The sequence below is a fragment of the Argiope bruennichi genome, chromosome 11 (genome assembly GCF_947563725.1).
Source record: "Argiope bruennichi chromosome 11, qqArgBrue1.1, whole genome shotgun sequence".
NCBI classification, from domain to species: domain Eukaryota; kingdom Metazoa; phylum Arthropoda; class Arachnida; order Araneae; family Araneidae; genus Argiope; species Argiope bruennichi.
Genome location: NC_079161.1, coordinates 47,546,796 through 47,558,887, shown reverse-complemented (window position 1 = coordinate 47,558,887; position 12,092 = coordinate 47,546,796). Strand labels below are relative to the sequence as shown.

At 30.3% G+C, this 12,092-nt stretch overlaps 1 protein-coding gene across 1 annotated transcript; it reads right to left on the bottom strand.

The window, feature by feature from the left end:
* Positions 1-511: 511 nt before the first annotated feature.
* LOC129957515 (uncharacterized) lies at positions 512-11,584 on the bottom strand. Its single transcript, XM_056069849.1, has 2 exons — positions 10,987-11,584; positions 512-3,091 (listed from the first exon to the last, which is right to left on the bottom strand). Exons 1-2 carry the CDS (start codon positions 11,372-11,374, stop codon positions 2,262-2,264), a joined length of 1,218 nt encoding a protein of 405 aa, XP_055925824.1. The 5' UTR covers positions 11,375-11,584; the 3' UTR covers positions 512-2,261.
* Positions 11,585-12,092: the final 508 nt, after the last annotated feature.

The window sequence follows — 12,092 nt, the reverse complement described above, 5'->3', positions numbered from 1 at the left end:
ATTAGTCATTATTACTGAAGAAAAAATACAGTAATTAAATAATCAAAACAATTAATATTTTGAGAAAATTTTCAGACTTGGCATCGAATTAATCAAATATATATGAATTATAGACAATATTTCAACGTTATATAAAAATAAAATTGAAGAGAAATTAAGAGGACAAAATTAGAATTATCGATAAATTGGGATGAAAAACATTTGAATTACCCACTATCAACGATTATGGTAATCGATTGCATCATTTTATTGAAATTCTAAGCTAGAATCGCACAAATACCTACAGACTGCCTAATATTTTTTAACTTAAAAATTTCAATTTACCTCAAACCAAAATAAACAATAGCAAAAAAGCAAAACTATACAAAATAAATTTTATTACATATGAAATACTCAGTCAGTCATAAGAAGAATTCCACAACAATAATGTTTTTTTTTTACACTTCCAATATGTTAAAAAAATATTAACAATACTGAATTAATAATACAAAAGATATATTTTACGTAATACTATATTTTATACTCATACGGTATTATCACATTTCATCGAATTAATCATTGAAGAATTATTTGGCATGGAATTAAATCAAATACACTTGAATTATAGGAAATATTTCAAAATTATATAAAAAGAAAATTGAAGAGAAATTAAGAGAACAAAATTGGAATTTCCGATAAACTGGGATGAAAATTTTTTGAATTACCCAATATCCATTATTAAGGTAATCGATTACATCATTTCATTGAAATTTTAAGCTAGAATGCCACAAATACCCACAGACTGCCTAATATTTTTTAACTTAAAAATTTCAATTTACCTCAAACCAAAATAAACAATAGCAAAAAAGCAAAACTATACAAAATAAATTTTATTACATATGAAATACTCAGTCAGTCATAAGAAGAATTCCACAACAATAATGTTTTTGTTTTTTTACACTTCCAATATGTTAAAAAAATATTAACAATACTGAATTAATAATACAAAAGATATATTTTACGTAATACTATATTTTATACTCTTACAGTATTATCACATTTCATCGAATTAATCATTGAAGAATCATTTGGCATGGAATTAAATCAAATACACTTGAATTATAGGAAATATTTCAAAATTATATAAAAAGAAAATTGAAGAGAAATTAAGAGAACAAAATTGGAATTTCCGATAAACTGAGATGAAAAATTTTTGAATTACCCAATATCCATTATTATGGTAATCGATTACATCATTTCATTGAAATTTTAAGCTAGAATGCCACAAATAATCTGTAGACTGTATTAATAATATTTTTTCCTTTTTTTTTACTAAAAATGTCAATATACTACAAACCAAAACAAACAATAGCAATGCATAAAACTATACAAAATAAATTTTATTTCACATGAAATATTCATCAAGTTATAAAATAAAAATTCGATAATAATAAGGTTTTTTTTTTCACTTCCAATATGTCAAAAGAAAAAAATTTGATACAAGCAGATTAATTATACAAATGACGTATTTTACATAATACTATATTTTATCTTTATAAGATATAATCTTTTTATTATTAAGTGTTTTTTAGGAACAAATAAAAATAATCACATTTTTTAATACAAACATTAAACATTCATAAAAAATAGATAAATACATAAATTATACATTTATTACAAACAATACATTTTTACAATATAAATAAATTTCAAAAATTGATAAAAAAATAATTGTGGCATTAATTATTTAAAATTTCTTAATTTATAATGGATGGATGCAAATTCGAACAATTATGGTTTAATTCATTAAAATGGATGTTCAGTTTCGAGTTTACACAAGGGTTCCTTTGGAACATAGTAACTCTGAACTCGGTGAGGTTTACCTTTATTAGAACCGCTTCTCGATACATGCATACGTCACACCAGGTCGGACATATGGACGGATTACACGCATTAAACACTCACCTGGACTGTATATATGACTGATCTTTCATGGTATTATCATCTGTCCAAAGCCTAGATTGTGCAATGAAGTCACTGCAGCTTAAATTACAATTATGGAATTTTGGGATAAAAATATTAAAAAAATGCGAGCTGTTGGCCTAAATCAATGGCAATATGTCTTTGATAAAATATATTTATTACATAGGGAAAAAATAAAGAAATTTTTCAATCCAACATAATATAATTAGGAATATTGATTTTGTATTTTTATAAACTTGGAAAAAAGAGGTGAATCGGACAGTTAGTTTCGGACGGATGTTGTGCAAAGAAATAAGAACTCAAAAAATTCTAATTCTCAAAGTATCATGTACTTTTTCCACATATTCAAATTCTTCTTGTAACCGATCAGCAGCTTCTTTCAGTTTTTTTCCATGCTCGCTGAAAGAACCTTTCTTCATATCAATAGAGGTCAAGATTATGTTTGACACGTCCAAGGCAAGTCCAATCCCAGCGAAGATTTTGAAAGACCTGGCGAAGAGCTTGGGCATATTCTCTGCAACAGTTGGAACTCCTTGCAGAGCCCTTCTAGCCGTCACACCTGCAACAGCAGTTCTTAAACTCAACCCTGCTTCAAGGCCGCTCAACACACCAACAGACAGTCGCTGGATAAGTACAATTCTGTCAAACAGCACCATGTTGTGCATTGGCGCGATAAACATGGCCAGCACAAAACTGATCGCCATAGAAGCCAATTCAGGACCAAATTGGAACAATAAGTTGGTTTTAGATATTAACAAATTGACCAAAAAGTTGATCATAGGTTTTATTTTATTAATAAAGTTGCTATCGACTTCGGTTTTTCGATTTCTGTATTCTTCATAAAACGATTTGAGCTCCCCGTGTATTTCATCCATTAGATCGAATCCAATCACTTCATTCAAGGCTTCCATTAACTCATTTGAACGATCGAAGAACTTCCGCAACGGCTGGAATTGTTCAAAATCGTCTTCAATTATAATTTTTGCTTGGTTCAATCGTTTTTTGAGCACCACGATCTCGGCAATGGATGATCCAAAAACCGTTACGCCTCCAAGACCTGAAGCTACGCCACCGCCGATAGCCAATGGGAGAAGTGGCGGGAATACAAAGGCGCCAACCACAGCTGCACCTGAAAAGAAAATAAAAAAATGAAAATCAGCAAACGAAAATGTTCGTTGATACTATATGATATTATTTACTTCGCTTCCGGAATGTCATTGTTGTTTAGTTTATTTACAGCTATATGTACTTCCAAAGTAATAATTTCACTTCCAATGCAATGTTTTATCAGTTTCGATCTTCAAATTTATGGCATTCCGTTTGAAAACTTACATAAAAACGTAGTTATTATTTTTTTTTTTTTACTTAAATTGTTATGATTTGCACACAGGGCAGGTTCCAGAATATTTAACGCTCTCAGCAGAATTATTATTGCATCCCTCCCTTATATACCAGGTGTCCCAACATCAGTGATACAAACTTCTACAGGGTATAAAGTGTATTACAATATGTACCAAGATGATTCGAAATCACATAGCAATCAATGTTGGGTCGGAAACGCTTGCCAGATGCTGTAGATGGCGCTGCGTGTGCTAAGGAATTCTAGGGCGTTTTTAAATAGATTATTCGTTTCAGCATTTCATAATAAGATTCAATGATCATAACTAATGGTTTCCCAGCAGTCCACATGAAAAGAGAGAGATGATGTAGTAATGCCGCCATAACTAGCGTCAGCAAACTGAAAATGTAGCTCTAATATGCACTATTCTTATATAAGGAAAAAAAATCCCCTCTTTGACAATTGCCTATCAATATATTGACCATAATGTTATCAATTCTTTACTGTTTATTATCATTATTATTAAAAGAAATTCTCAATTCTTTAACACTCACTTACTCGTTCTCATTCTTTTTTAGGATCCCAGAAAAATATGTGCTAATATCTCCATGGAGGAATTTTATTACCCTCCCAAAATGTATGATGAGTCGATTGTGTTTTTCACAACTCCGATATTTGTATCTGCTGACTATGATCAGATCAAGTCAACGTTAAGGTCAGTAGATCCAAATGAATTAAACATTTTGGGTCTGCTGATCTGACTTGTGGAGTAAATATCTCCATGGAAGAACTGCATTGTTATTCCTATATAAATGGTGAGTCGCCCATAAAAGTGTATTTCAATAACTCTGACATTAGTATCGGCTGACTATGATCAGATGAAATCAGCATTGAGGTCAGTAGATTCAAATGAATTAAGCATTTTGGATCTACTGATCTGACCTGTGGAGTAAATATCTTCATGGAAGAATTGCATTGTTATTCCTATATAAATGGTGAGTCGTCCATAAAAGTGTTTTTTAATAACTCTGACATTAGCATCTGCTGACTATGATCAGATGAAATCAGCATTGAGGTCAGTAGATCCAAATGAATAAAGCGTTTTGGATCTGTTTATCTGACCTATGGAGTAAATATCTCCATGGAAGAATTGTATTATTATTCATAAGTAAATGGTGAGTCGTTCATAAAAAATTTTTTCAATGACTCTGATATTATATCTGATGACAGATGTCAGTCTGCTGCTAGTCAGATGAAATCGGCGCTGAAGTCAGTAGATCCAAATGAATAAAGCGTTTAGGGTCTATTTATCTGACCTGTAATGTAAATATCTCCATGGAAGAATTTTATTGTTATTCCTAAGTCAATGGTGAATCGCCCATAAAAGTGTTTTTCAATAATTCTGACATTAATATTTGCCGACTATGTTCAGATAAAATCAGCGTTGAAGTCAGTAGATCCAAATGAATAAATCGTTTTGGGTCTTTTATCTGACCTGTAATGTAAATATCTTCATGGAAGAATTTTATTGTTATTCCTAAGTTAATGGTGAACCGCGCATAAAAGTGTTTTTCAATAACTCTGACATTAGTATCTGCTGACTATGACCAGATGAAATCAGTATTGAGGTCAGTAGATTCAAATGAATAAAGCGTTTTGGATCTGTTTATCTGACCTATGGAGTAAATATCTCCATGGAAGAATTTTATTGTTATTCCCAAGTCAACGGTGAGTCGCCCATAAAATTGTTTTTCAATAACTCTGACATTAGTATCAATTGACTAAGATGAAATCAAGTCAGCGTTGAGGTCAGCAGATAAAAATGAGCTACGCTCTATATTATTAGTTAATGACCATGTTTTATACAATGTCGACAGCTGTGAAGATTTGGTTATGTTCACTGAATCTTATAATAGAACACTAAAATGCAGATTTTCTTGGGAAATGCTCTAGAACCACACGCGCGTGTAACGCCATCTCACCGTATCTGACAAGCGTTTACGACTTTGAGATCTCTGACATTTGTATCTGCTATCTGTGACCATATCAAATCAGCGTTGAGGTCAATAAACCCAAATGAACTGAACGGTTTGGATTTGCTGATATCAACTCTGACACCCATGCTACAATATTGGTTAAAGATCATGTTTTATTCAATGTGGACAGTGTGACGTCATTGGTTACGATCATTGCCACGGACGTGCAACGCCATCTACTTTATCTGAAAAGCGTTTCCGACTTTGCTTTGCTACATGATTTCGAGTCTTCTAAATGTATTCTACTCTCTCCTAGAAGTTTATAATCTTGATGTTGAGACTGTATATAGTATATTAGTATGGTAACTTAGTAGGAATAAAATAAGAAGTTATTTTTTTCCCGATATGATGCATATTTAAAATAACTAGAAGACAGAAAAAAATCACATGAGGTTATAAATGGTAGTTGGAACACTGTTGTTTCATGTCAATTATGTTTGTTAGACCCTCGAGAGAAAATGTGCACATTCAAAGTAAGAAATAGGAAATAGTGAAATCATGTTATTCTTAAAAGCATATTACCATTTTTGGAATACATAGAATTAAATGCTATATGTAAGAACTTCTGGGCAAAAGAAAAAAAACATACAAAATATACAGAGTGTCTTCCAAAAGTGAAATAAACATTCATTTCCTTACTTATACTTCTCATTGCAAAGTTTCATCAAATAAAGCACCCAATATACGAAAATACATTGGTGTCTGTGGAAGGAGATAATAAAATAAATAAATAAAATAAAATAAAATTTTAAACCACCCACATAACGAAAAGGTTTTAATGAGAAAGATGTTTTTCTTACACTTATTTATAAAGATATAAAAGATTTCATGCTTCTACCAGTAAAATTTGCTGCGATATTAAAATGCAAATTAGACCAATTTTTCAAACTCCTGACCAGTGTTTCAGCGAGACTTCCATTGTATTTTTCGAGGATAATATACTAAAAAAGACTATTATACGGAAAAAAATTAGAAAATAATCCCGCATTTATTAACTTTTATTAAATTGTTAAAACAAAGATCTGATAATACATTAATTTATTTACTTAAAATCTTGTTCAAAATAAACAGTTTCGACACTTATTATATTCATTTTACAATACCTGTGCATATGCATTCGAGTTCATCATTTATGACTTAAAGATATATCTTTTGAATTCATCGGCAAAGATCTACCGTAGTTCAAATCTAATATCAATCAAAAGTAACTGAATATATCAGTCACCGTTCAACATGGAGCCACGTCAAATATTTATAGAAAATTGCGACTGATGATAAACCTCTTGTACAAAGAAGGGATTTTTATGTTCAAAAAGCGATAGTTTTGAAGACAAATTTGGATTAAAGGAACATTCGTCTCCCAAAATTCATTTCTTAAAAAATTATTGGATTTCGGTTAAGGTATGGCCCAACTGTGAAATTCTTGATGTAGATCTGTTATATGTTATAATAGCTCATGGACTATTGTATATTGTAAGAATATTGTATAATAAATACCAAGTATTATAAACTGAAATATTCACTGCATTATCGGTTTCGGAATTATGAGTTTTGGACTGATTATCCGTGTATTAGTATCAAAATAAGTAGACAAATAAGCCAAAATATTATTTTCTGCATTTTCTGTAGTTGCGGTCCATAAGGGCTGTAGAATCATAAGAATTCAATTCAAACATTTTATTACAATCATAAGTAAATATGAGAATGTAACGTTTCCTCTTTTTCTTCATATGGTAATTGGCATTCCGACCAGATGTAACGCCCCACCGTTTTCCCACACATTGTTAAGTGTATACGGACCTCCAAATGTGAATCCTTTTCACTAGGAGAGTCAATGTGTCTGGTCAATCGCTATTATAACGAGAAGTGGGAAAACAGATGTGTAGGACGTCGTTTCAAATAGATCCATCATGTCTTCACCGTCAAAACAACCAGACGCTAAATTTCTTTCCCTAATGAAGATACTCTTTAAGTTATCAAGAATCGATCAATCACCAGCAACCGTTCACTTTAAATGTCAAACCCAGGTACACTTTAGCCCGTGTTAGCTGCGAATTGATTATAATTGGTATGTGCTCAAGAGATGGTCGGGTCGGCCACAAAGATGGATCCTTAACACATACTACCGCGATCGAGTTGAGACCACTGAGGAAGCGGGGTGATAGGTAACTGAAGTTCACCAATGAGAAACCAGAGAAGAGTATATGGTAAAAATAAAATGCGTTTTTTTTTGTTTTGTTTTTTTTGCAGAGGAAGGGGTGTAGGAGACTTCGAACTAGAATTGGGAGTGCGTAAAAGTTGTTCCTGATTTTTTTTAAAACTGTCTGATTCGGGTTTCTGTGTTAGGGTCTACGATAAAGATCGCTGGATTTCTGGAACGGCCCTGAAGTAGCCGTTTAGAGCTAAGAGCCTGTCAGCGGTTCTTTGGTGACGTTATTCTTTGATTTGATCGAGGAACTATTTCGTGATTGAACTGGTATTTGATTTTTGTAAAGAATATTAACCTAAATGAGAACAAGTAGTTCATTGTAAATATATAAGACTGTAAATAAAAGAATTATTTCGTTAAGCTACAATCTTATTTGATCGGTCTTGAGCAAGATATTAAAAGAATTTCTTTTCTTTATTTATTTTTATTAATATAATGTTTTTTTTTAATTCTAAAATGATAAAAATGTTTCATCGAAAATTGCTAATTATGAAAAATTAAAATTTTTGAATAAGAAATAATAGCAATAATAAAAACTGAGAAGGAGTTAAAATAGGAGCAAAAAAAAAAAAAAAGAAAAAGAAAAAGAAACGATTGCTTATAATATTTTTCCTTCCAACAATTTTTATTTCAATATATTACGCTATGGTCTACTTTATCTGTCGTTATTTAATTAATAAAAATGATAATGAAAACTTAAAATTTATTTCAAACAGATTTCATTTTAAAATTATTAGCATAAAGTATTCAGTTATTTCGGAATTTCCATTTAGCCAACAACAATTAATATATTTTCAAAATCTCATTAATTTTTCTAAAAAATATCATAATGCAAACGATTCTTAATGAAATTATTGAATATTAATATTATTGAACTCTGATAAACAAACAAACAAAAAATTATTTCAGTTTCAAAAGAATTGAGTTAATCGTAAAATTAAAGACAAATCTTCCTGCCAACAAAAAACGTCTTGCATAAAAAAAAAAAAAAACTTTATCAAAAGCGATTAATAATTTTAAAAATTACAGGAAAAGAAAAAACAATCCATGTTTCCTCCTGTGCACGCGCGCAGAGAAGCGGCAATTTGTTTTGACTTTTGGAGATAATAGGGTTCCCAGAAAAAGTTTTGGAAAACAAATATTGGCGCGACAGCACACAGTAAAAATCCTATTTCACTGTCGGATAGTTTTCAAAATAAACTTAAATTGTAATAGGAATAAAGCAAAACAATATCGAAACTAAATTGAAAAGTCAGATATCAATGAAGGCACGAATTATTATTTTTTTTCCCTTATACAAAAATATTAGTAGACCTTTAAAATCATCAGATCTGCAACACTTCTTCAGAAAGAACGAGATTTCCCCAATTAATCTGAGACTTTATCTATAAACCACACTATTTTCCATAAAGCAAAACAATTCGGGGAATCTCCCGCATAGATAATAATGCTAATATAAGCTATGCTTCAACAGAGCTTTACTCTTTGGACTTATGAAATAAACGTCCTTTAATATGAGTCACGCTTAAATAAAGTAATTAAAAAGCAGAAATGTTTTTTATTTTTTAAATTTTATTTATTAAATTATAATGAACCCAATTCAATCGTTACTACTAATAAAAGAGAATACGAGTTCTGTATAATTATTAACATTTCGCAGGCCCAACAGGTTTGATATAGAGATACCAAATTTGGAACAAACATACTTTTGAGTGTAAGAATGTTCGTATCAGATATATATATATATATAAATTAATCATAATACTACATAATTAAAATTTAAGCGGGACTCTGGCGCTATACCGAATTATTATTATTTAAAAGCTATTTTTAAACTTTTTTTCAAATTCAAAAATCTGTTTTTTAATGACATTAATTTAGATGCAATATAATTTGTTTTGTAAATTTTGATAATTTTAAAAAAATATTTTTTGCGTGAGTTTTAATAATAATTTTTATTGTTGCAATGATATTGAAACCGTTACCATTGTTTTATCAACTATTTGATTACGTAATTAGTATTTTTTTTTTCTATTTTTGAAAACTAAGGAAGAAAGTTTCTGTTAATTATCTGCTTATTTTTATTTATTTATTTTTTTGAGAAATAAAGAAGGGACCTCACAGTTCCGTAAAAAACACCATGCAATTAACTTGGGTTACCAAGACTGTTAGTTTTAAGTGATTTTGGTTGAAAACTTGGACTTAATATAAAATAATTCAGCCAGTATGTTCTAGACATCAGGGTGCCAGTTTAAAAGGGTTCGAGGGGGGGGATAAAAAGGAATACGAGGATAGAAAAAGGATTTAAAAGGGATAGGAAAATGCCTGCTCATCCAGATTTCGGTAAAATCCCCTTTTTGAATTTATATAAGCTCTGGATGTTTTCTCCTTGCCCTTATATCCGCTTTTGTTTCGCGATGACAAAGGTTAACAAATAATTTTTAAAAGATGCTAAAAAGTGTACTTTTTATCAAAAAAATGGGGAAAAAATGAATAAAGCCTGTAATTTAAAGACAATAATCGAATGCTTATTTTCGGAAAGAACATTACATGTATATCACTTTAAGAAAAAAATTAACTAAATTAACTAATAACTATTCAAAACGACGAAATACGGCAGGTAGGGAAAAAGAAATTCACATTATATATTTTGCTATCATTTTTATTATTTTTATGCCACACTAACAGCGGAGAAAGGTAATATATAATTTGTTCTATCTAAAAAAATAATACTAAAATGGCAATACCATGCATATACTAATTGTATATAAAAAAAAAATAACTCGTTTTAAAATATGAAGCATTTTCCTGCAAATTAAAAAAAAAAGATAAATTCTATATTTCTAATCAAAATTCGAGGCTCCTAAAAGTATAAAATCCCTGATTTCGTGAATTGGGAATCAGGGCAGTCCATCTAATCCGGAGTGTCCATCATTTATCCGCGTTAATATAATTAATTTCATAGATTCAATCTAAACATTTCTGCTTATATGGGACGTTTGCCCTTTTATCTGAATTCATATATTTAATTTAAATTGAAAAATTCACTGTAGAATTTATCTCAATAAAAGTTATTTCACTCTAATTTTATCGATTCATATTAAATTCATTTTTTTCATCCAAAATCATTTTTTTTCTGAAACAATTACCATTTTATTAGAATTAATTTATTCAACTGAATATTGAACGATTCAATGAGTATTAGAACATATGAAGCAATGCATTTTTGTATTATTCTTTAGTATAACAAATAGTCATAGTAATAGTCAGGAAAATAAACATAAAAATCGCGCCAAGCATAAAGATCTCGCCAACAAAATATCGCCAAAGTGAAAATTATAATATTAATTACAAACTAATATTGAAGAATAAAAGAATTAAAAAATATTTTTTTCAATTAGTACTTGTTTATGTACTTATTAGTTAAAAATTAATCTTACCACCAATTACTCCAACACATCCGCCAACCATTTTAGATATATTTCCTTTAAATCTGTCTGAGTGTATAGAAGCAGCAATAACATTCAATTCTTCAACTGTAGCTTTACGGGATATTTCCCATTTGGAATAGATAGCCAAGAATTCCGAGCAAGCTTCGTCAGCTTTTTCGAAACGTTCGATTATTTTTTCCATGACATTTCTTGCTTCTTTTTCTTTTGCCGCATAGTTAATACCTCTATAAGAATCGAATGCTCTCGTTCCAATCGTCTGTGTAGCAATGGAATATATTGATGACACAAGTTGTTTCTGTCCATAATTGATAGCAAATTGACTTCCTTTCTTAACTAGGGACTCGAAAACATCGCTGAAAACATCTGCTCGACCCATGGCGGAAACGTTTCAAACGGACGATTATGTTCTGAGAATGCAATAAAGTATTTTAATAGTTCACCAATTCGTTTCCATGGTGACAAAAAAATGATAAGTTCATATCATCGAAAGTTATATCAATAAATACCATGCATCCATTCTGTCGTAAGATGAAACGATAATAGTTCAGTAGATAGATCTAGAATGCTAGCTGGAGTAAAATTTCGAAATTCAGACGCGTGAAATGAACGTTGACGAAATTATAGACGTAAACAAAACGACGTGCAGCTACCAAGTAATGTGCTGCCATCTCTTAATAAAAACTGACATTAGATGTTCGAAAGGGTTTTTATTTATTTATTTCAAGGAGAGATATATTGCAACAAAGAAAAAGGTTCATATGTAGCAAAAAGAAACGGTGAAAGAATAACTAACAACGGATACAAATATCTGACAAATTATTTTTTTTCTTTAAATACTTTATAAATACAGTAGAAATGGGGGGCAGGAGGTATTCTGGCCTGGACAAAGTAGAGAACGGCATAAATAACTTGAAGCCTCAAGATTATGATTATTTTTTGTTGGTATTTTTAGAATTATCTAATTTTATTCTTCAGTTAGATTGAAAAAGGGCATTTATTTCAGTAATAAAATTTCTGGACATTATTCTTAGGATTTTTATCATGCTTTAAATTTCGCTTGCAGGTCAGGACGTAACGAAGTTTTTTATAATTAG

Excerpts from the sequence above, each read along its gene's own strand:
- LOC129957515 (XM_056069849.1), bottom strand. The coding sequence starts at position 11,374 with ATGGGTCGAGCAGATGTTTTCAGCGATGTTTTCGAGTCCCTAGTTAAG. Across the intron at positions 3,092-10,986 it reads ATGTGTTGGAGTAATTGGTG|GTGCAGCTGTGGTTGGCGCC; the intron begins GTAAGATTAATT and ends TTTTCTTTTCAG.